At 40.5% G+C, this 26,144-nt stretch overlaps 1 protein-coding gene across 6 annotated transcripts in view; it reads left to right on the top strand.

Moving 5' to 3' along the window:
- Nucleotides 1-26,144, top strand: part of cdk6 (cyclin dependent kinase 6) — a 251,069-nt gene that overhangs the window by 203,381 nt on the left and 21,544 nt on the right. For all 6 annotated transcript variants that reach the window (XM_072575262.1, XM_072575265.1, XM_072575263.1 and 3 more), the window contains one exon: nucleotides 19,242-19,351. In XM_072575262.1, coding sequence (XP_072431363.1) covers nucleotides 19,242-19,351 — 110 coding nt within the window. The remainder of the gene's footprint in view (nucleotides 1-19,241; nucleotides 19,352-26,144) is intronic.

Genomic DNA, 26,144 nt, shown 5'->3' on the forward strand with positions numbered 1-26,144 from the left:
ATGTACTGGGCAGCACACAGAGATGGCAGTAGTAATGTCAAACTGCCTTTAAGGCTGGCCTAGTGTATATTCTGGGGCCACGGTTAATGCCTTCTCAATATCAGTCATGGTTGAACGTCTCCAACCCCCACCAGTATTAGTTGAATGGACAGCCAGCAAACCTACAAGTGAATTGCTTTTGATTCAACTTTGATTTTGAAAAATTTGTAGTGGTAAGGTGGTTGTCCTTCAAAGGGGTTTTGGTGATCTGCCAGATTTTGAAGGGAATGTGGCAGGATACTGAGTAGGATGTCATTGAGAAGCCATGATAGTCAAGGGTCTGTCGAGTTATAGAGACTTTAGTTGCAATCCTTGAACCGCAACATGACAAAGGTATAGAGCACAGGTTGCAGAGGGAACATCCTCTGCATACAAGAAAGACATGGATTCTGAGCAGAAAGCTTTTCCCACCAAAAATAATCAGTATTTAGGTGCATAGAATCACAGAAGGAAACCCATCAACTCATCATATCCACACAAGCTGTCTGAGAAAGGAATTCATACATTCCCACTTGCCCACTTCCTGCCCATAGACCTGTACTGTAAATGTTTTCTGTGCAGGTAATTATTACATTCTCTTTTGAAGACCTTGATTTACTCTCAGGCATTGCATTCCAAATCCTAATCACTCACCACTTTTTTAAAAAAAGGTTTTCTCAACTCTATATTGGTGTTTATTTTGCCAATCACCTTAAATTAGTGACCTCACGTTTTCTTTCCTTCTGCCAAAGTGAACAGATTCTCCCTACCTAATCTATCCAGGTCCTACATAATTTTGAATATCTCCATCAAATCTCCTATTAATTTTCTCTTCTTTGAGGAGAACAGCACCATTTTATCCAGTGTATTCATGGAGCTAAAGTTCATTTTTCTCTGAAACATTCTCATGAATCTTTTCTGCACCTTTGCTAAAGAAAAGTCATGAGTGGAAGTGTCAGTGTTGGACTAGGGTGGACAATGTCAGAAGTCATATAATATCCGGTTATAGTCCAACAGGTTTATTTGTAATCACTAGTTTTCAAAGCGCTGCTCCTTTGTCAGGTGAAGTGGCTAAAGAAAGGCAAGTGGCACTAGTTCAGTTTGGGAAACGTGGTCAGCTTGGATGAGTTGGACCAAAAGGCTTGTTTCCATGCTAATTTTCATCCTTCCTACAGTATGATGACCAGAAATGGAAATAGTACCCAGCTGAGGCTGAACCAATATTTTATACAAGTTCACTATAACTTCCTTTTGGAAGCACTAGCTTTTGAAGCGCTGCTGCTTCATCAGGTGGTTAGAGAGAGAATAGCCATATTTAGTACTCATGAGGATGGTCTCAACTAGGATTTGGATTCATGTCACACTACAGGTGGCCACACATACATGCGCATGTACTCTCGCGCGCACACACACACACACACACACCCAACGCGCATACAAATAAATCCATGGGGTGAATTTGTATTTGCAGATACATTCTATTTTGCTGAAAAAATGCACATCCTGCAGGCAAGTGAATCCATGTAATATTTTGAAATTCCACTTTGGAAATAGAACCAGTCTGCTTCAAGATTGGGATACAAACATACTGTAACATCACACCTTTAATGCAGTCTGAGCTGAGCTGTCAGTTTTTTATATATAAAACTTTAAGTTATCTTGAGAATGTGTCTTAAAAGAAGTTCTGGGATTTACATATTAATGAACTGAAACCTGCATCCATTCTAAAAGATGAAAGACTTAACAACAATCAAAGTTTGTTTAACATATCATTTCAGTTTCATAACTATGTAATCTTTTGCTATAAATTCTGTCTTATACTCCTGCTTCACAAATACCTGATGAAGGAGCAGTGGTCAGAAAGCTAGTGCTTCTAAATAAACCTGTTGGACTAACCTAGTGTTATGATTTTTAACTTTGCCCACCCCAGTCCAACACTGGCTCCTCCACTTCATATCTATTTATAAAGCCCAGGATGCCATGTGCCTTATTCACCTGCACTGTCACCAACAATAAATCATGCACATATACCCCCCAAATGTTCTGTTCCTCCACTCCTTAGGAATTATACCCTTTATTTTGAATTGGTTTTCCTTGGTTTTCCAAGTAAAATAAATCATTTCACACTTCTCTGCCTTAACTAAGTTTTGTCATCTGCAAAGAGGTATTAAGAGAAACTGCATCTGAATGTCGACACTTAAAAACACCTCACACTGTACCCTAATACATTGAAAAAAGCAACCATTCGTCACTACTCTTTCCTGTTATTCAGCCAATTTCTCACCTATCGTGCCGTTGTCCTATTTATTCTAAAGGTTATAGGTTTGTTGGCCAGTCGATTTTTTTTTGTTCTTCATTAAATGATTTTTGGAAGACTATGCATTCCATATCATCAGTATTACGTTCATCATCCTCTCCACTATCTCATTTTTTTTAAAAAACTCAATCAACCTAACAAATATTGTCCTTCAATTTGTACTGACTTTCCTTAGTTAATCTATATTTTTCTCAATAGCTGCTAATTTCAATGTGAAATATCATTTCCAAAAGTTCTTGCACACGATCTCACTTGCGGCTGCTTGATTTTCAGAAACAGATGTGTAGCACTTAGATTTCTGCAGTCCTCTAGCGCCACCCCTGTATCTGAGGAGGATTAAAAGATTATGGAATTTCCACCCAACACATTGTATCCTTGGATGCATTTCTCATTCTTATGAATTATTAACTTGAAGTACAGACAGCCAATCGAAAACTTCCTCTTAATCAAATTTTAGCACATCCAACGTCTCAACTACCACCTGCAAAATGAAGGTGGTGAGGCGGCAGCATGGAAGGATTTGTGAAGATGAGGTACAGTACTTAAATGTTAGGTCGAAGTTCTATATGCTGATGAATGTATGTTACAGGTGAAGTGCTTTGAGTGACACATGAGGTTTGTGTTTAATAGATACAGTATATCTTTTGAAGATATGTTCACTGACCTTGACCATCCACGTGAGGCCATTGAACATTTCTCAGCACAGCAGTGATGTCTTTAATGCCAGATTTGGAGGATTGGTCTCCCTGACCACCTCCCATTTTTGCCCAGGAAGCATCATGAGAGCTTCCTGGCCCCCTGGAGAACATTGCTTCCCTCTTCATTTCTACCTCCTATGTATCAAAACCTGGGAGCCCTTTCTCCTGGTGTTCTGTTTGATGGGTTTTTCTTTGTAGCAGCATTGTGCAGAATCTGCTGCAACTATGCAAATGAGTGAAACTCCATTTGGGAGGTGAAGGCAGCTCTTAAAACATATAGGCAGAGTGAAACTTGCTAACTGTGCATACTGTTTGATCCCTGTTGAACATACAGGCAGCCACCATGTTTGGTATTAGACTACATGTTGTCATATTCAATTGAAGAAGCAAAGCAAAGTTTGCAAACTACCTGGTTCCACAGGATTAAACACAGCTTTCTCATGAATCGTGACCATCTCACCCAGAATGTCTTAAGAACATAAGAAATCAGAGCAGAAATATTCAGCAAGATTGTGGCTTACCTGCTACATAACATCATATATTCACAGAAGGCCACATCCCTTGATTAATTTACTACCCAAGAATTTTATATCAAACTTGGTCTTGAATTTCCAGCATCGGGAGTTCTTTCGGTTTTTGTTAATTTTATGTGATGAGTTTACAAGGACACCTAATTCTTCAGAATACAAGCATTCACTGCTATCTCACTTATTTGATAAAAGTCTGCTTCTCCATTCTTCATACCAAAATGAATAACTTTACACTTCCTCGCATTAAACCCAAAGTGTCACCACTTGCCCACACATTGAACTATCCATGTCCCATTGTAGCATCTGTGAATCCTCCTTACAGTTTACTTTTCCATCTAGCTTTATATTGTCAATGTTCGTGTATATACTACATGCAGTACCTCATTTATTTTATTGAAATTAAAAATAAATAGCTGAGGCTGAAATACTAATCATCATGAAATATCTCTAGGTACACCCAGCTATCTTGGAGTTGCCCCTTTTATTCTTAAACTTTTTTTGTTCTTTAATCAGTCCTCATTTCATGCTGAAGATTAGTGCCAATCACATGAACCCTAATCTTGCATAACAACTTCTTGTGTGATTGAATGTCTTCTGAAAATCTAATTCCACATCTACCCTGCCCTCTCCCAAGTTTCTACAGGGTGGGATTGAAGGTGAAGCTACTCATTTTCCATTTCCCAGCCTTTTAACCGTGTCCAGAACTGTTAGCAACTCACCAGGGGCTTTTAAGGTGAAACTGAGAGTTGGGAAAGCTTGAAAAGTTACTTTGAAGAGCTCGAGCCCTGACCGTTTCCAGACTGTTGACTAAAGCCCATCTGTCACAGAATGCTGTTACTGCTTCACCGCTGATTGCTACCTGCTTGAAAGGCACTTATCAGTTTTGTACTTCCCTCAGCTTCAATGAAACTTCCCTCTTACCAGTCTTTGTTATTATTATGGGAGCAGCTTACACAGCTGACTATCTTGCTGTAAAAGTAGAAGGTAGAACCTACAGCAGCAAGAAAGTTAGAAGGAAAATTGCCATGTATCTAGACAGATGTTATAACATGAGCAGAGTCTTTGTGCTAAAGAAATCCCCAAATGCTTAAGTAACATCTCTATTTTGGGATCAAATATAATTATGAAAAATGTGTTTTCTGAAAAATGGTTATTAATTCTCTCTTCACATTTTACTTCGAATCAATTTAGAGGAAATAGATTCTCCTGATTTGACTTGATAGGCATATAAATGTAATATCACAGTTCAGGAATTATAAAACCTCAGAACACAGGAGGTCATTCAAATCCTCAAGTCCATGCCGGCTTTTTGGAAGTGCAATACCTGTAAAGATTGTATCTTTTAATCTTTCTATGTTTTTGATTGTAAACTGAAATGGGAAAAGAACAGTTTTACAGTCCAAAGATTGTTGAAGGCTTGCTGTACTGTTTTAAAAGCCGAAGGGTTCAGAAAAGATTTACAAGGATGTTGCCAGGGTCAGAGGATTTAAGCTACGGGGGGAGGCTGTATAGGCTGGGGCTGTTTTCTCTGGAGCATCAGAGGCTGTGGGGTGACCTAATAGAGGTTTATAAAATCATGGATAGGTGAATGGACAAGGTCTTTTCCCCAGGGTGGGGGAGACCAGAACTAGAGGGCATAGAGCGAGAGGGAAAGATTTAAAAGCGATCGAAGGACAACTTTTTCACACAGAGGGTGGTGCGTGTGTGGAACGAGCTGCCAGAGGAAATGGTAGAGGCTTGTACAATTAGAACGTTTGAAAGGCATTTGGATGGATATATGAATAGGAAGGGTTTAGAGGGATATGGCCAAATGCTGGCAAATGGGACTAGATTAATCTGGTCAGCATGGACAAGTTGGACCAAAGAGTCTGTTTCCATACTGTACAGCTCTATGATATGATGACTGTGAGTAACCTGAGATCTAACCTGACACGCATGCTAAGTGCTATTCACACAGCTACTTATTTAAGCAGCAGGGGAAGCCGAGTTTGTAAACAAACTAGAGCCAGTAGTCGTGTACAAATTTAGCTTTTGGCTGGCAACCAGTAGCTCATTTGTCTGTGGGCTAGTAACTGCTCATCAATGGCTAGTAACTACTCATCAATGACAAAGACCTCTTGCCTATCAACAACAATGTGATTAACTCTCAGGTAGCTGAACAGCTTATAGTTGTGAATGTTTCAGAAGAAACCATCGCACCTCTGGAGGTGAACGAGTTTTTTGCGCAAGCCTGAAGATAGCCAGTGTGCTTCCCCTTGTACAGTTGCTGTAAACTGAGAGTTTGATTGTTAAGACCATAAGACATAGGAGTGGAAGTAAGGCCATTCGGCCCATCGAGTCCACTCCGCCATTCAATCATGGCTGATGCGCATTTCAGCTCCACTTGCCAGCGTTCTCCCCGTAGCCCTTAATTCCTCTAGACAACAAGAACCTATCAATCTCGGCCTTGAAGACATTTAGCATCCCGGCTTCCACTGCACTCCGTGGCAATGAATTCCACAGGCCCACCACTCTCTGGCTGAAGAAATGTCTCCGCATTTCCGTTCTGAAATGACCCCCTCTAATTCTAAGGCTGTGTCCACGGGTCCTAGTCTCCTCGCCTAACAGAAACAATTTTCTAGCATCCACCTTTTCAAAGCCATGTATTATTTTGTACGTCTCTATTAGATCTCCCCTTAATCTTCTAAACTCCAACGAATACAATCCCAGTATAGTCCAATACCTTTACGAGTGTGTATCTGTCACCCTGTGCCTCATGTCAACAAGTGAATGTATCTGGAGAAGGAAGATCAAGTGAAAGGATCAACTCAACAATCCTTACAGACTGTCTTCCCAGTCTTTCCCTCCACTCATCCTTTTATTTTTTTGTTGTGAATGTATGCATGTGTGTGTAGAGGAGAAGTTTATATGGGGTTCAAATTCTATGCCAACATTTTGTAATGCTTACTTTGTAGCAAGAGTCTATTTATTTACAATTAATAGCATTTCATATTTAATATATAAACTTGGTCTATGCTTTCTGTCAATCTGGATTTAAAAAACAAGTAAATTGGGAAATACTGTGTACTTTTCAAAATCTTTAACTTTTGTGATAACACTGGGAATAGTGGAAGCTGATTTCCAGTGTTCTAGTCCAATGAAGGGTAAGGCACCTCAGCCTTTTCATCCCCCCATAATTCTACAAATTAATTCTCATCACACATGTTAACTTGTATTTTTGAAAGTTCATATGGAATTCATTTTCAATCTCCTTTCAAACAATAGATCATACCAGTAATCTATATAAAAGTAGATTTTTCTCTTAAATCTATGACCTCTAGTCGTCATTTCCACTGTCAGGGGAAACACTTTCAACTTAGAGTCATAGAAATGTACAGCATGGAAACAGACCCTTTGGTCCAACCTGTCCACGCCAACCAGATATCCCAACCCAATCTAGTCCCACCTGCCAGCACCTTGCCCGTATCGCTCCGAACCCTTCCTATTCATATACATATCCAAATGCCTCTTAAATGTTGCAGTTGTACCAGCCTCCACCACTTCCTCTGGCAGCTCATTCCATACACGTGCCATCCTCTGTGTGGAAAAAGTTGCCCCTTAGGTCTCTTTTATGTCTTTCCCCTCTCACCCTAAACCTATGCCCTATAGTTCTGGATTCCCCGACGCAAGGGAAAAGACTTTGCCTATTTACCCTATCCATGCCCCTCATAATTTTGTAAACCTCTATAAGGTCACCCCTCAGCCTCTGACGCTCCAGGGAAAACAGCCCCAGCCTGTTCAGCCTCTCCCTGTAGCTCAAATCCTCCAACCCTGGCAACATCCTTGTGAATCTTTTCTGAACCCTTTCAAGTTTCACAACATCTTTCCAATAGGAAGGTGACCAGAATTACACGGAATATTCCAACAGTGGCCTAACCAATGTCCTGTACAGCCGCAACATGACCTCCCAACTCCTGTACTCAGTACTCTGACCAATAAAGGAAAGCATACCAAACACCACCTTCACTATCCTATCTACCTGCGACTCCACTTTCAAGGAGCTATGAACCTGCACTCCAAGGTCTCTTTGTTCAGCAACACTCCCCAGGGCATTACCATTAAGTGTATAAGTCCTGCTAAGATTTGCTTTCCCAAAATGCAGCACCTCACATTTATCTGAATTAAACTCCATCTGCCGCTTCTCAGTCCATTGGCCCATCTGGTCAAGATCCTGTTGTAATCTGATGTAACCCTCTTCACTGCCCACTACACCTCCAATTTTGGTGTCATCTGCAAACTTACTAACTGTACCTCTTATGCTCGCATCCAAAACATTTATGTAAATGACAAAAAGTAGAGGGCCCAGCACCGATCTTTGTGGCACTCCACTGGTCACAGGCCTCCAGTCTGAAAAACAACCCTCCACCACCACCCTCTGTCTTCAACCTTTGATCCAGTTCTGTGTCCAAATGGCTAGTTCTCCCTGTATTCCCTGAGATCTAACCTTGCTAATCAGTCTCCCATGGGGAACCTTGTCAAACACCTTACTGAAGTCCATATAGATCACATCTACTCCTCTGCCCTCATCAATCTTCTTTGTTACTTCTTCAAAAAACTGAATCAAGTTTGTGAGACATGATTTCCCACGCACAAAGCCATGTTAACTATCCCAAATCAGTCCTTGCCTTTCCCGAATCAGTCCTTGCCTTTCCAAATACTTGTACATCCTGTCCCTCAGGATTCCCTCCAATGACTTGCCCACCACTGAGGTCAGGCTCACCGGTCCCTGGCTTGTCTTTACTGCCGTTCTTAAACAGGGGCACCACGTTTGCCAACCTCCAGTCTTCCGGCACCCCATCGATGATACAAATATCTCAGCAAGAGGCCCAGCAATCACTTCTTTCGCTTCCCACAGAGTTCTCGGGTACACCTGATCAAGTCCTGGGGACTTATACACTTTTACCCGTTTCAAGACATCCAGCACTTCCTCCTCTGTAATCTGGGCATTTTGCAAGATGTCACCATCTATTTCCCTACAATCTATATCTTCCATATCCTTTTCCACAGTAAATACTGATGCAAAATATTCATTTAATATCTTCCTCCATTTTCTGTAGCTTCACACAAAGGCCGCCTTGCTGATCTTTGAGGGGCCCTAGTCTCTCCCTAGTTACCCTTTGGTCCTTAATATATTTGTAAAAACCCTTTGGATTCTCCTTTAATTCTATTTGCCAAAGCTACCTCATGTCCCCATTTGACCTCCTGTTTTCCCTCTTAAGTATACTCCTACTTCCTTTATACTCTTCTAAGGATTCACGCGATTATTCCTGTCTATACCTGACATATGTGTCCTTCTTTTTCTTAGCCAAACCCTCAATTTCTTTAGTCATCCAGCATTCCCTATACTGACCAGCCTTCCCTTTCACCCTGACAGGAATGTACTTTCTCTGGATTCTTGTTATCTCATTTCTGAAGGTTTCCCATTTTCCAGCCGTTCCTTTAGCTGCGAACATCTGCCTCCAATCAGCTTTCGAATGTTCTTGCCTAATACCGTCAAAATTGGCCTTTCTCCAATTCCTTTAATATTAACCATTGCATAGCCACTATCATGCCTTTTAATGTTAAAAATCACAACACCAGGTAATAGTCCAACAGGTTTATTTGGAAGCACTAGCCTTCGGAGCACAGCAAATCTCCAGAATCTCCTAATCAAACCTTTTAATGATTTTACCAATGTATGGCAGACATATCATCCTTCATACGTGTGTAGTTTCTTTTATTTAGGTTTAGAATAATGATGTTGTTGTCCATGTTTATTACAATTACCTAGGTAAGCATGGGAATTAAGCCCTGCATGTATATTTAAGAGGACACAAAAGGAGGTTGTCAAGCAAATTGTTTAAAATGGTAACCTCAGGATTACTTCCAATTGTGTGAGGTAATGAGCTTAGTAATAGGAGAATTACGTGATTGAACATATGACTAGAGAACGCGTATAGGAGGAAAGGCATCAGATCTCTGAGGCACTTCTGGGGCAGAAGGGACCTCAAAACAATGGATATGGGCAGGACCAGGATTAACATCCTATCAGGGAGACTCCACTAGTACTGTTGTGAATGAGTTAAACTAGATTGGCAGGGAAATGGGAAAGTGAGAAGGAGCATAGATTCCAGGAAACAGGAACTAAGAAAAGGAAGTTGAAGAGTAGATGGCAAAAATAGAAGGCAGAGCAATCGCCAATGAGCATGAAATAGGATCAAAATTGGAAATAATATTTTAAAAATAGAATTAAAGGCATTCAGCCTGAGTTCACTTATCTTTTGCAGAATGGTTGATAATCTGGATACACAAATTGAATGAAATGGGTATGATTTATTTGCCATTACAGAGGTATGGCTACAGAATGATCAAAATTAATACTTGGCAAATAGGAGGACTATGCAGAAAGAAAGAAAGAGAGGAGGTGCTGTCGCAGCCTTAGCAAAATGTGAGTTCATGACAATAGTAAGTGACGAGAGATTTAATTAGAGACATGGAGGGCAAATTTTCTTTTGTACACAGAAAGTGGTTCTCATGTGGAATGAATTTCCTGAGGAAGTGGTGGACATGGGGACAGTTACAACATTTAAAAGACACTTAGATAAGTATATGACTAGGAAAAGTTTGGAGGGAAATGGGCCAGGAGCAGGCAGGTGGGACTAGTTTAGTTTGGGATTATGTTCAGTATGGACTGGTTGGACCAAAAGGTCTGATTCCGTGCTGTATGACTATGAATAAAAATATGAATATCAGAAATAAGTTATATGTGGTAGATTGTGTAACTATTCGAAGATGGGAAAAGCCAAGTTTATTGCTGTTTCCTCAAATCAATAGAACCTTGTGTCTTTATTCTCTTAGTAAGTCTCAAAATCTCACATTTCATCTACTTGACAGAAAAAGTCAAACGGTTCTAACCACATTGTAACAAATTTGACTGTCCCGTCCAGCATCATCATAATACCCACTAATCAAAGAAATACTGCTGATACGATTTTAAATTTGTTGATTTCATGTATTACATGAATCACTTTTGTTTGTTTCTAGTCTTGTCGGCTTGCTGAGTTCTTATTCAAAAATAAGTAGTGAAGCAAAAGTATAAAAGAATGTGGAAAAAAGACTTGCTTCGTCCTGGATAACCAGAAATGAAGAGGAAACTCTCTCTCAAATGAGGAAGCTAGGGTTATTTTGGTTTATGTGGTTAATGCTTGAAAGCATTTCCATGAAATGAGAAAGATGCCCACAATCGGACGTTTTAGGTAACACTCTAAAACTAGTCACGTCACTGCTGTTACATTAACTCTTTGCCTTTTCAAGTAGCTTTAGCGAAGCATGAGTACAAAAGAATGTCACCTGCTGTCAGCACCTAAATGATAGCTCTTAAACACATTTATTTTGGAACACACTATATTGAAAATTAGGCAAAGAAATAAATGTGTCTTTTTTGTCAACAACTAAACTGAGCAAAGACTTTCACTGCAAACAGCTAAGCTCCCCAACACCTCCCCAATAGAGCGGGCAGCTCTTAAAATATATTACGCTCCTCTGGCACTCAAAAAGTAATTATTTCTACATTAAAATATAATTTCTCAGAATGCAATATAACTAAAATAATATCAATAATATTTGTTTGGTTTCTTATTGTTAGTGAAATCGCAATCAAGCCCACATGACTGATATTTACAATAACACTTATCATAAAAGGTTTCCTTTAAAACTAGAACATGGTAAAAAAAAATAATTTGATAAATAAAGAACAATGATTTTCTCTTTCTTGCTACTCCCCATCAAATAACGCACCTTTTGTATTTGTCTGGATATCTTTCATTTCCATTATTTTGTTTCAACATTTTTCCTTTGGCTACCTATTCCATTCGATGTTTGGGACTGAGACATGAACCGACCCTACCTCAATTTGCATTGTGATACCTGAAAACTTTCAGTATCTTTGTTATTTTTGCTTTCTTTCTGGCTTTCACTTTAAACTATACGGAGGTTGGTTTCTAAGAAATTTATCATACGCTCCTTTTATCTGATTTCCTCTTTCAATCAAATGATCTAGCTCATGTCGATCAAGACTAGCTCCAGTATTCACTAGATTTGTGAATCCTGATCTCTGTAAAACCACTCCAATCATACAAGGAAATTGCCAACCTTACTGGTCTGACCTACATGTAACTCAAAACGCACAACACTGATTCTTTACTCCCTCTAAAATTCCTTAGCAAGCTACTCAGCTCTAAGGAAGTTAGGAACGGGCAACTAATGCTGGCCTTTCCAGTGATGCTCACATTTCACGAAAGAAAAAAAATCTTTGGTGTTTTTTTTCTTCCATCATGGCCTTCTGACCAGTACTGAACTTGAGTTTCATCCCTGCTGTATCAGTAATAATTTTCCCTATGCCTTGCTGTTCCCAACTTTGCTACTGACATCAGTCCTAAGCAAACTAAGGCTTGTTCTCAGTTAATGTTTAAATAGAGTAACAGGCTTCACACCTAATCAGTTAGACTCTGGCATTACTCCTGAAGAGAACAGAAAATTGTTTAGCTTGTGTCAAAAAGAAACAAGTTACACAAGCAAATACTTTTGCAAGGAGATTTTGTTGCAAAGTGTTAGCATTTCTACTTCTAGATCAACAGTTCCACTTCAAAACTTGATAGTCATGAAAAGTGTGTTGTACTGCTGCCAATATATAAATTCCTCCAAATGGTTATGGCAGTAAAATGGAACCATTTCCTGGTCATCCTGAACACATTAATAGCTGCGTCCACGCATGCTAAAAGACTGTACGTGCAGGATGTTACTATAAGCAAACATCGACCTCATTCTGACAGATTACATCACCTCCCCCTCTCCCTCTCACGCACACATACACACTGTCACTCATATTATCCACACATACAAATCACACCTCACTCTTTCTCTCTCTCACAGACACTCACCCATCAGTCTACTCGGTCATTAGTAGCAGAAAGTTGGGATAAAAGGTTCTTTTTCGGAATGGCAGCCGGTGACGAGCGGGTTCAGTGTTGGGGCCACAGCTGTTTGCATTATATATTAATGATCTGGATGAAGGGACTGGGGGCATTCTAGCGAAGTTTGCAGATGATACGAAGTTAGGTGGACAGGCAGGTAGTACTGAGGAAGTGGGGAGGCTACAGAAGGATCTAGACAGTTTGGGAGAGTGGTCCAGGAAATGGCTGATGGAATTCAACGTGAACAAATGCGAGGTCTTGCACTTTGGCAAAAAGAATAAAAGCATTGACTATTTTCTAAACGGTGAGAAAATTCGTAAAGCCAAAGTACAAAGGGATCTGGGAGTGCTAGTTGAGGATTCTCTCAAGGTCAACATGCACTGGAGTCCGTGATTAGGAAAGCGAATGCAATGTTGTCACTTATCTCAAGAGGGTTGGAATATAAAAGCACCGTTGTGCTACTGAGACTTTATAAAGCTCTGGTTAGGCCCCATTTGGAGTACTGTGTCCAGTTTTGGTCCCCACACCTCAGGAAGGACATACTGGCACTGGAACGTGTCCAGCGGAGATTCACACGGATGATCCCTGGAATGGTTGGTCTAACATATGAGGAACAGCTGAGGATCCTGGGATTGTATTCATTGGAGTTTAGAAGATTAAGGGGAGACTTAATAGAGACGTACAAGATAATACATGGCTTGGAAAGGGTGGACGCTAGGAAATTGTTTCCGTTAGGTGAGGAGACTAGGACCCGTGGACACAGCCTTAAAATTAGAGGGGGTAAATTCAGAACAGAAATGCAGAGACATTTCTTCAGCCAGAGAGTGGTGGGCCTGTGGAATTCATTGCCGCAGAGTGCAGTGGAGGCCGGGACACTAAATGTCTTCAAGGCAGAGATTGATAGATTCTTGTTATCTCAAGGAATTAAGGGCTACGGGGAGAATGCGGGTAAGTGGAGTTGAAGTGCCCATCAGCCATGATTGAATGGCGGAGTGGACTCAATGGGCCAAATGGCCTTACTTCCACTCCTATGTCTTATGGTCTTATGATTCAAGGTGTTATCTACAGTGTTATCAAGCAGCACCTACTTCGCAATACCCTGCTCACTGATGCCACTTAGCTGCTGACCTCATTACAGCCTTGGTTCAAATGTGGACAAAAGAGCTGAATTCCAGAGGTGAAGTGAGAGTGACAGCACTTGACATCAAGGCTGCACTTAACTAAGTGCAGCATCAAAGAACCCCGGCGAACTGGAATCAATGGGTATTGGGGCAAACGCTCCACTGGTTAGAGTCATACCTTGTACATAGGAAGATGGTTATGGTTGTTGGAGGTCACTCTTCTCAGTTCCAGGACAGCTCTGCAGGAGTTCCTCAGGATAGTGTCCCAGGCCCAACCATCTTCAGCTGCTTCACTAAGTACCTTCCCTCCATCGTAAGGTCAGAAATGGGGATGTTCGCTAACTGCACACTATTTAGCACTATTTACGACGACTCAGATATGGAAGCAGTTCATGTTCAAATGCAAATTATCTGGACAATATCAGGCTTGTGTTGACAAGTGACAAGTAACATTCGCACCAGACAAATGCCAGTCTATGACAATCTCCAGTAAGACATAATCTAACCACTGCCCTTGACATTCAATGGTGTTACCATCACTGAATCCCCCACTATCAACATCATGGGAGTTTTCACTGACCAGAAACTCAACTCGCCACATAAACGTAGTGGCTACAAGTGCAGGTCAGAGGCTAGAGGTTAGTGGGCAGCACAGTGGTTAGCACTGCTGCCTCACAGTGCCAGAGACCCAGGTTCAATTCCTGCCTCAGGCAACTCTCTGTGTAGAGTTTGCACATTCTCCCCGTGTCTGGGTGTTCCGGTCTCCTCCCAAAATCCAAAAATGTGCAAGTTAGGTGAATTGGCCATGCTAAATTGCCCGTAGTGTTAGGTGAAGGGCTAAACGTAGGGAAATGAGTCTGGGTGGGTTGCGCTTCAGCAGTTCGGTGTGGACTTGTTGGGCCGAAGGGCCTGTTTCCACACTGTAAGTAATCTAATCTAATACTGTGGCAAGAAACTCCCCTCACCCCAAATCCTGTCCATGATCTCCAAGACACAAGTCCCACTTGCCTGAATGGACGCCGCTTCAACAACATTCAAGAAGCTTGACGTTATCCAGGATAAAGCGGCTCGCTTGATTGGCACCACATGAACAAACATCCACTTCCTCCACCACCAATGTTCAGTAGCAGCAGTATGTACTATCTACAAGATGCACTGCAGGAATTCACCAAAGACCCTCAGACGGCACCTTCCAAACCCCAACCACTTCTATCAAGAAGGACAAGGGCAGCTGATACATGGGAACGCCACCATCTACAAGTTCCCCTCCAGCCTCTCGCCATCCAGACTTGAAAATATCTCATTGTTCCTTCATTGTCGTAGGGAGGGAATTCTAGATTTGACCCAAAGAGCATTGAGGGTCAACCTGCAGCAGGTGGACAGTTCAAGAAGGCAGCTCGCCACCACCTTCTGAGGGGCAACTAGGGTCAGGCAATAAATGGTGGCCAGTCAGTGACACCAGACATCTGTGCTCTCTCATATGATCACCCTATTCTTTCTCACAACACACACACACATTGTGCGCATGTATATACATATGAAGTCATCCACACATGTAACGCACATGCACCATGCATGACATGCACACACCATGCATCCACACCATGTGCATGCACTCGCATGATGCAGAAACATGAATGCACACAAACGCATTGCCACACGTACATTCAGATGTGCACACATCGTGTACCCACACATGACATGCATCCACATGAATGCAAACAGCACACAAATACATCCACACACAAACATACACACTACATCCATGCACATTTCCACGAACACATAAAATATATAATATACTTCTGCTCAAACACACACACACACACAGTCATCTGTAAGATCATTTCATAATCTGTGCACTTGTTCAAGTATCACTATTCAATGTTGGGTGATGTAGTGGTGTAGAAGTGTGTTTGATTTAATTGTTACTCAGAAATATTTCAAGCAATTCTGACATAAGCTACAGACCATTGTCTGGCAACACCTCTGACAACTTATGAATTGTGAACTAACTTATCAAAATTAGTTTTAGCATTTGTGGAGTTGGCTATGGGTTCATAGCCATTCCACTTCATAGAAATCAACAGATACTCATTCACATTGGTCTGTTATGTTAGCCATGGAATTAAAGGAATTTTTGGTAGATAATTTCTCATCAAAACACACTTCACGAGTTTTCACTCATTCTTCAATATCCCTGTCTATAATAGAATGCAAAAATAACTTTTTGCTGCAACTTTGATGTGGGCATGCCTGTATGATTTTAATGAAGTTTCATACACCAATTCCTTCCTATCAGGAGTCTATGACCAATGGGCAAAAAACAGAACATATTCTACCCTATCACTAATTTGACAAGCGGTGGAATAGAGGAAGTGGTGGAGGCGGGTACAATTACGACGTTTAAAATACACTTGAACAGGTTCATGGACAGGAAAGACTAAGGGGAAATGGGCCAAATGCAGGCAATTGGGACTAGTTCAGTTTAGGAAACATGGTCAGCATGGACAAGTTGGGCTGAAGGGCTGTTTCCATGCTGTTTGACTCTATAACTCTATAATACTGTTATTGGAACAACAAGTCAGTTTGTGCAGAGGGGAATGTGACTTAGGAATTTCTTGTACTCTCCTTCTAGAGCAGATACTGGTGGAGCTGTCTCAGTGATGAGAGCGAATTCTGAATCTCTGACTTTCCTTTCTACTGTGAGTTGTTGAATTTATATTCTCAGCTATAGTACTCTCACCTCCCATTTGTTGTTTTACCTGTTTTTAACTGAGTGCAACTCTTGATTTTGTTTGGTAACATCTGTTTCATGTTTTTCATAAAATAACAGGTATAACACTTTGAATGGAAATAGGGCAATTTAGATAGGTAATGGCTACTGTGGCAATGGTAATGTCTAAATTTCTGTCTCTGAGACTCTGAACATGGCTACTGTAGACGTCACTGAAATCCAGTGAACCTCCTCTGTTGCCTTAGTTTCCTAATACAAGTTTTCCTTTCTCTTTCTTCCATTTACATGGATGTGGCCCCATTACAGGCCTCCTCAATAACAGTTTATTTACTATAGCCAATCGTTTGACCTGGATATTATTGTTCTGTGGGCTTCCTGCAAAAACGCCTCTAAGATTTATTTGTATTCTCTACATTCACAATGGTGAGATTTTTTTTTAACTCAAGAATGTACAGTTGGTTCTGCTATAATGCATGTTTCTTCAACTCAAAATGGCTTTAACGCTTTTGAAGAATTTAGACTGCTATTTGTAGAATGTGAACTTTCCTTACCTGTATTGGCTATAACACGATTCTGGTCCCATTGGTTTAAATGGTGCAGTTATTGCGCAATTTTCTTATAACACAAGATCGCACAAGAACGGAACTGTTGTTATATCAGAACCAACTGTAATCTACAACTGTTTCACAGAAACTGCAAGCAAGTGTAAGCCGTTCAGCCTTTCGAGCCTGCTCTGCCATTCAAATCTAACATCCAACTCAGTACCTTGTTTCTGCTTTCTCCTTATACCATTTGATCCCTTTAGCCTTAAGAACTAGATCTAATTCTTTCATGAAAACACTTAACGTTTTATTTTCGATTGCTCTGTGTGTCAGAGAATTCCACAGGCTCACCACCCTCTGGGTGAAGAAATTTCTCCTCATCTCAGTCCTAAATGGCTGACTCTATACCCTTAGACAGTGACCCCTGCTTCGAGACTCTCTGGACATTGGAAACATGGCTCCTGTATTTACCTTGTCTAGTCCTTTGAGAATTTTATAGGTGTCTCATTCTGCTAAATGCCTGTCATCCCAGAAATCAGTCTGATAAACCTTTGTTGCATTACTTCTATAGCCAGAACATCTTTCCTCAGATCAGGAAGCCACAACTATACGCAATACTCCGTGTGGTCTCACAAACGCTCTGTCTCCCTACAGCAAGATAACCCTGCCCTGTACTCAAATAGTCTCATAATGAGGGCCAGCATACCCTTTGCTGCCTTCATTATGTGCTGTACATGAATTCTTACCTTCACAGACTGATGTATAAGGACACCCAGACCTCATTCAACCTCCCCATTTTCCTATCTATCACCATTCTGATAATAGCATGCCTTCTGTTTTTGCTACCAAACTGGATAACAAATGAAGTAGGTGGATAAATGTGAGGTTATGTATTTACCCATTCACTGAATTTGGCCAAAACTGACTGAAGCATCTCTGCATCCTCCTCCCACCTCCCCCTCCTACCCAGCTTTCTGTCATCTGCAAACATGGAGATGTTACATTAATTCCCTCATCCAAACTGTTAACATGTGGTGTGAGTAGCTGAAGTCCAAGCACTGACTTCTGTGCCCCACTAGGCACTGGCGGCCACTTGGAAGAAGTTCCATTTATTTCTACTTTTTTTAAAATCTTTTCTGCTAACCAAGTCTCTACCTCGTCAGTACACTACCCTAATCTCACTAAGTAACTATTACCTTTGACAGAATATAACTCTCAGTGTAATTTCATTCTTAATCGTGCTATAATAAGAGTCCAGAATTTAATTAACTTCAGCATCATTCATAAATTTGGTCTGTTATGGGAAATAGTGGTTAGACTATGAGCCTCCCAAGATAAGAAAAACACTTGCCTTATCCCCGTCTTCTATTTTAGAGGCTTTTGCCAAAATGTCTCTCACCTTAATGGCACCAGTGTTCTTTGCTGGGGTTCAATTTCCCCAAAATTACCTGATTTCTTTTTCATCCAATTGCATACCATGTTGACTCAATGAGTTGTTCATGAATATGTCATCTGCATCTAGCCAATCTTTTGAACTACTTATACTTATTCATAGTCAACGTTTGGAGTTCCAGAAAGTGTGCAGTAATTGTTTTCAGTCCTTAATTTCTCAAAAGGAAATTTAAAAAAACAATCCATCCCCTCCACATTTTTTTTTCTGTTGTGTATTGCTTTGAGATATGATTCTCTCACGTTGACTCTCTGAAAGCAACCATCAACAAAAGAAAGGCAACAGAGAGGGCAGCTCGTTACAATATACTTTGTAAATCTTGGCATGCTATAGGGATTAATAGCTACGAAAATGGTTGTTTAATTTGAGGTACGAGGTGGGGAATCCTAAGGTTTGAAGCAATGGGATGTCAAGTTTGAAACATTGAGTACTTAAATACAATGTCACATAAACCTGAATGTGGATTCAGGGAACTGCCCGGTTTATTGTGACCACTCTAGCATTAAAAAGTCCTCTCTTGAATAGATGGTTACATAGGGCCAGAATCTTTGTGACACAGAAACATTTTTCTTCAAGTGAATATGTTCCAGAGAGCCACCATACCTCTCTGATGTTCTTATTTGGGATTGAAGGGGTGGAAAGTACTTCTCTTAAAAAATTTGTAGAGTACTTTTGTCACTGCATTATTACAATATGCCATTTAAATAGTCAGAGAAGGCATGCAGTGCTGACTTTTTGTACATAAAACTATTCTGTCAGTACTTGTCACAAAAGCTACAGATTAATATATGCCATTTGAAATGCGATGAGGACTAAATCAGACATCTTTACTTTGCAGGTTGTCACTTTGTGGTACCGGGCACCAGAAGTTCTGCTGCAGTCTAGTTATGCAACACCTGTTGACCTATGGAGTGTTGGCTGCATATTTGCAGAAATGTTCCGTCGAAGGTAAGGCTCTTTATTGGTGCAAGTATATTACAATTATTTAAGGAAATCAGGATGGGGGTAAGTATTCCTCTAAGCTCTCTCTATAATAGTATTGTGTGAATACTTTAGGACTTTTTTTTAAGCTAAGTGGCTACTGGGTCAGTTCTGTTTGACGATGGGGTCTGACGAACATGCTGCTTGTCAGATCCGTGCTCTGAATGGATGTCCTGCCATATCCCACTGACTTTAGATTTCTGCTAGATTGTGCAGCCCAGAGGCTGGCTGAGCTGTGGAACAGGCGATCTGGCTGGAGAATAGTCCTAGGGTGGGAAGGCTGAGGATGCTGCAGTCTGCACTGCTCTTGTAAAACTCCGAAGCAAACACTTACTCCTATTTGTCATGTATGACTATTATTATCCTCTTAACATTGGAGATGGAAAAGCCTGCTAAGAGAAAACTGAGCACAGTTTGCTCAGTGTGCCCTCAAAACTACTTCAAGGTCCAATATTCTTAACTTAAGACTGATCTGCATGGATTAATCTGAGACCCAGTTATTTAGGGCCAGCTAATAGAAGGCCAGTGCTGAAATAGCAGTGAAACAGGAATGGAACTGTAAGTCAACCATCTTGATTTAATTCTACTATAGTCCCAATTCAGTAAAATAGATGGACTTAGATTCCGCCATGCTCTCTTCACTATTTCTACTGAAACTAGTAATTCATTTGGAAAGAGCTTCCAATTCTGTTCATACTAGCAAACCTTGTTCTTAATGATGAACCTATATCATTGATTTAAGGGTTTGTGCAATATCCTGTGTATAATATCAAATAACTGAGTGTGCAAGTTTGAGTTCTGTTTGAGGTGCTTAAAGTGTTAAAAGGATTTGGTTGAGTACATCTGGAGAAACATTATGCTAGTGAAAGATTCACGAACAAGCAGGTGCAGCAGTAGAGTTTGAGCTGATTTATTCATCAAAAAACAAAAAAAGTTTTAGTGTACAATGATAATGGAATTCTAGAACTCACTCCCAAAAAAATATGGTTATTGTGTCCGAAAGCACTTTCAAGATTGATAGGATTAAATTTTTTTGGATAAAGATATCAAAGGATATTGAATTGAGGTATAGATCAACTATGGTCTACTCGGATGCTTGAGCAGATTTGAGGGGTAAAAGGCTTCCTCTTATATCCCTAACTTGCTAGCGAATGTAAGCATTCTTTTTGGTTTGCTTTCTGACACAGATTTCTGATTTGTTCGTTACCTAATAATTACCTAACACCTCATAGTTTTGATGCTATGGTTTGGTTTCCCTCTGTCCAACATATTAATTGCATTAGGAGTGGTGAAGGTAATAGCAATAAAGAGAAAATGGCCTACAAATTGGTTGAGCCTGTGTCAACTAAAGTCTCAATACAGCAGACGAAAAGTGCACAACATTTCTGACCATACATCACTGTCTGCTAATGTAGATAAGGACAAAATATCATTTACTCAATGCCGTCCCCAGACGTGTTTAGAAATAGCCATAAGTGCACAGCAGCAGCTCAATTTTGCACTGGGGAGTCTTCAGCCTCATTATTCATCCACAGGAAACATACTCATCACCCTACCCCATACACCCAAAAATGACAGGTCTGAATCTCTGGTTCGATCTCTTTTCCAATTTATCCAACTTTAAGGTTAATCATCAGCTCTCTGTGTGTGACTTCATTAAGTTTTCTAAGAATGCTGCTGCAGTTCTTGAGGATATCTTCACTTTGTGCCACACCTACACACTGTGAAGCAACCTACACACTGCCCAGCTCTTTATCACAGGCCAGTTGCTGAAACATATCAAGTGTATTGTTATCAGCTGTTATACAGTAAAGCATTGTCATGCATATCTACATGAAGTAAACGTGAAAGAAGGAATTTTTTTTTGCAGCACTTGGAATCGTTGTCATCTGTTGAGGATAATAATTCTAAAGCATTGGGAGCTCCTAAAACTTTGGTGAAAACTTCTATGTTTGCTTTTCAACATGAATGTGAACAATCATTTGTTTAAAACTGAAAAGCATACAGCACTTTGAGGTTCCTGAAATAATTTACAAATTAAATGCTGCAGAATTTTGAGCGATGAATTAAACATGTCATTCACAGGGCAACCAAACTGCTGAGTCACGTTGACTGATGCAACCTCATGCAGGTATTGGTGCTGGAATTTTCAGCCTGTGAGAGCAAACCTGATTATCCTTCGTATCCACACCAGAATTCATTTCTCATAAACAGAAAAAGTGAGGGCTGATGATCACAAATATCAGCTGGCAATTATAGAGATTTCCAAAGTAAGCACAATCTCACACTCTTCAGCTGTAGTTGCCCAAGCAAATTAAGCTGGGAGTGCCCCAGGCTGGACATTTCTCCACCTATTCAGATTAAGCCTTAGATATATTGAGGGTAAGTCATAGTGGAAATTAAAAATGGGTGAGATGTAATATGCGCTGCTGATTCACAGTCACCTGGTCAACACTTATCATGCAAATTCCAAATTTGCCCCATTTAGATTTAAGGAATTACCCCTTGTATTGTTAAAAATGAGAAATGAATAAAGTATTTTAAGCATTGGACAACATCAAGATGAACAATTTAAATACAGACATCGTTGAACACTTGAAGGGCAACAGTGCAGAAACACAAGTGTAGAGAATTGATCAGTTGCACTGGTCCAATGACTTGTGCACAAAGTCCAGACTGATAGTGTATTGTACTGTAGTAAGGCTGTCAGAGCTACTGTTATTTCCCTGTTTTCCATCTCTGGTTAACATGAAAGTTTCCAAAATACTATTTCTTAATGCTACTCAAGTGCACTGCTATCCAGACTTTCATCTTTCCCTTGTGCACACAATTCTTCATCAAGCCTGCAATTGTAAGCTTTATTCAAAGCTACAAATAGAGCGACATGTAATACTAATACACAATTCTTAGGAAGTAACGGTCTGATTGTTTAACCATTTTGAGCCAAACAGTAAGCTAGGGTATTATTGGTTTTTGGTTGTGTAGTTTTCCAGAGTTCCTTTTCAATGGGGATCGCTGTGACCCAAGGTACAAAGGGAAGAACCTTACTTAACAGTGTTAATTGGATTAGATTACTAGCATGAGTAGTGAAATATGAAATCAAATTGTTTGAGAAAGTGCTAGGGTGTAATCAACAAGTGAAATTCAGTGTTATTAGAAACGCACCAAGGGGATATTGTGCACTGGACAATAAGATGGACTAATGGCCTTCTGCCTAAAACTTGGTACTGACTAGTCATTCTACACTTTAAACATCATTTATTTAAATTGTATCCTGCATTTATTGTTTCCCAGTTTTTGTAGTACGCATTTTATGATTACTGGATGTTGTATTACATGTCCGATTATAATCCTGAAATATATCCAATTTCTGCTCTACATAACTATTTTCCCTCAGCAGCAACTGAATTGGTAATACTACTAAAAGCAATGCTAATGATGCTGTCTATTTCTAGGCTTACCCAGAGGACTTCATGTTTTTGAGAAGAGGGAGAATAATTCTGAAACATAGTAATAATTAAGTATAATCACTAAATCATCCAGGATCCTCCAATTATTCTCAATCTTCTAGCTCTCCCTCACAGTTAAGTACCATAGTAAGCAATTAATTTTGAAGTCATAAAATCCCTACAGTGTGGAAACAGGCCATTTGAACCATCCCATCCACCCAGACCCACCCTATTTCTGTAACCCTGCATTTCCCATGGCTAATTCACCTAACCTGCACACCCCTGGACAATATGAGCAATTTACCATGGCCAATCGACTGTAGGAGGAAACCCACACAGAGATGGGGAGAATGTGTAAACTCCACACACAGTCACCCGGGACTGGAATTGAGCCTGGGTCCCTGGTGCTGTGAGGCAGAAGTGCTAACCACTGAGCCACTGTGCCATCCAGAAATTTAATGCTTAATCATTATAATAATGTTTCAGTATTATTCTCCCTCTTCTCAAAGTCAAGAAACCAGGAATAGTTCTCTCCACATCTGCTTCCCCAGGTGGTAACAGATATAATTCTTTTGGCTGAGATGGTTCCTCAGCTGTGTGTTACTGAAGAGAAGGTAGTTAAGACCGTTATCTTCGTTACCTGTGGTTAAACTCTAATATTAGAATGTTAAGATTTTGAATGATTTATAGTTCTGTGGTTTTCCCTTATGTTATCTTTGCCTGTACTTCTGTTGTCTGAACCATGAAGTCATCCTGATAAAGCCACAAGAACAATTCCTTAGCATGTACCTCTTAACTCTTGCATTTTTCTCCAAGAATTTTTTTTAAATAGTAAGTTACTGGGGTTTTCATTTTAAAAGAAATAGCAAGCGCCAATTATAATTTGATATAAAAATCCAAAGGCTGGGGCCCCGGCCAGTGTGCTAGTTTTGCAATGCTAATCCTTACACTGAGCTGAAAATGTGTTGCTGGAAAAGCACAGCAGGTCAGGCAGCATCCAAGCACTGGCAATGTTCATTCCCAGCAAGGGGAGACTGGGACAGCAATTCTGCCTGCTGTATGAATCAGGTAAGTTGTAGGAGTTGCAAGCCTTTGTTAAGGGGTTGTTGAAATCTCACTGTGTCTCCTGACACTCCCAAAAGGGTCTCATTGTGCATACAGAAGATTGTGCACTTTCGTGCCCTTCCAGTAAAAAGTGTAGTGACACCCAAATAAACGCAATAAATATGAATGAATGGGACAGAATGACATCAGGGATAGTGCCAGTGTACTATAAACGTTAGCAGACATTCTCTTGAAGTTTGCACAAGGCTACTTGAGCATGCATTGTCTGAGGCTAACCTCCTGAAGACAGATGGACATAGAGTGGAGAATCTCAGTAAGAAGGGTTTGCAGTCTATCAGCATTCAACTAGTCGAGAACCATAAGCAATTCTTGCAAATATGTCCTCTGAGTAGCTGCCAACATTCTTCATCCTTCTGACTGCCTCAGCAGTTCATTTCAACTCGCCAATGGAATGATTGTCAAGGGATAAGAAATACTAACTTTTCTCTTGATGCCTCATGGAGACATAAGCAGAGAGGCAATATATATCCAATGCTGCCACCTCCCTAAAACATCTATTGTACAGCCCATCAGGAAACCATGAATATCATTTCATAGCAGGGATCATTTTGATTTTAAAAATCACTTAGATAAGTATATGAATAGGAAAGGTTTGGAGGGATATAGGCCAGGAGTAGGCAGGTGGGATAGTTTAGTTTGGGATTAAGTTCAGCATGGACTGTTTGGACCAAACAGTCTATTTTGGTGCTGTTTGACTCTATAGCTATGACTCTAACCTAGGGTGAGGAAAGGTCATGACAAGGAATTCGATCTGAGAATTTAGTGCGAACACATCTATCAAAGCTATGCACTGAGCCTTTAAATTCTTATCACCGAGGATGAAGGATGCATGTATGCCCAGGGTTTTGTCCTCATCAGGGAGATATGCATAATCTCCTTCATTACCTCATGGTCCTTTTCCAGTGCTATTTGTACAATGCAAAGAAAAGAAAACCATAAACCTTGACAGCATGAAACACAGCCTCTGTGCTTGTCCACTCCTAGGCAGTCTTCAGAGAATGCGGAGGTTGCCTGCTTACCACTGGGTCTCTTGGGCTGAGATGCTTTTGATGGTCATTCTCATGTTGCATGTGAACTTGGGGTCATTCTCTGAGGCTGCTGCACCTGTATCTCTAGGCCCTGCCATACAGATGGATCTCTGTCAGACGGGCCAAGAATGATCAGAATGCCCATCAGGTCCCATCATAAACTCCTTTCCAGCAAAAGATGTTGGTGGCGATTTTAACATTGTTTACAAACTCTTCTTACACAAGTTTTTAGGATCATTAATGGGTCCTTCTCCAGCCTTTCAAAGAAAAAAGAATTATGAGACTGAACATTTCTGATGACTAAAGTTAACTAAAGGAGTATGTTAATGCTCAAGATATTTACATGATGACAGGGGCTACAGCTCACTATAAAATGTTTGATGGCTTGGAAAATGTTAATAATCAGATGCTATTTTTGTCCAATTTCTGCTTTTCAGGCTAATCCCAATTTTGATTACAATCCACATGTCCACCCTCCTTCACTATCTGGAGGTTGGGGTTTGCAAGGAGCACAGTCTGATTAGGCAGGAGGGTGGCGATTCCATGGTCTTGCTGCCTCTCTTCAATTGTCTTCCTGTCTGAAGGCCATTTGAGGCTCTTAAGTGGCCACTTAAGGGTATCATCTGACTACCACCGGTATCCAACTAGCGACCTTTCAGCATTTTGTCTCTTACAGCTTAATTATATTGTCTGTTGATAGCTGAAGACATTTTGCTTTCTCGTGATATATTTTCAAAAGAACCCTGTTTTAAACAATCCAGAGTATCATTTTGCTTTGAAAGGGTGATCATTATATGAAAATTGTTAACATTACCAGTGTTTCACTTGAGTGAACACCCTCTTTCACAAAGTGAATCAGGTAGCATTTCCATTGTTAATTCTCCCCTGCATCTCCAGCACCTTGTGTCCTTTCAAATGTCCTATATAGCCTGGACAGAATTCAATAGATTAGATTAGCGTGGTGCTGGAAAAGTGCAGCAGGTCAGGCAGCATCCGAGGAGCAGGAAAATTGACATTTCGGGCAAAAACCCTTCATCGGGAATGAAGACCGGGAGCCTCCGGGGTGGAGAGATAAATGGGAGAGGCTGGGGAGAAGGTAGCAAAGAGTACAATGGTTGGATGAGGGTAGGGATGAAGGTGATAGGTCAGAGAGGAGAG

The sequence above is a fragment of the Chiloscyllium punctatum genome, chromosome 8 (genome assembly GCF_047496795.1).
Source record: "Chiloscyllium punctatum isolate Juve2018m chromosome 8, sChiPun1.3, whole genome shotgun sequence".
Lineage (NCBI taxonomy): Eukaryota > Metazoa > Chordata > Chondrichthyes > Orectolobiformes > Hemiscylliidae > Chiloscyllium > Chiloscyllium punctatum.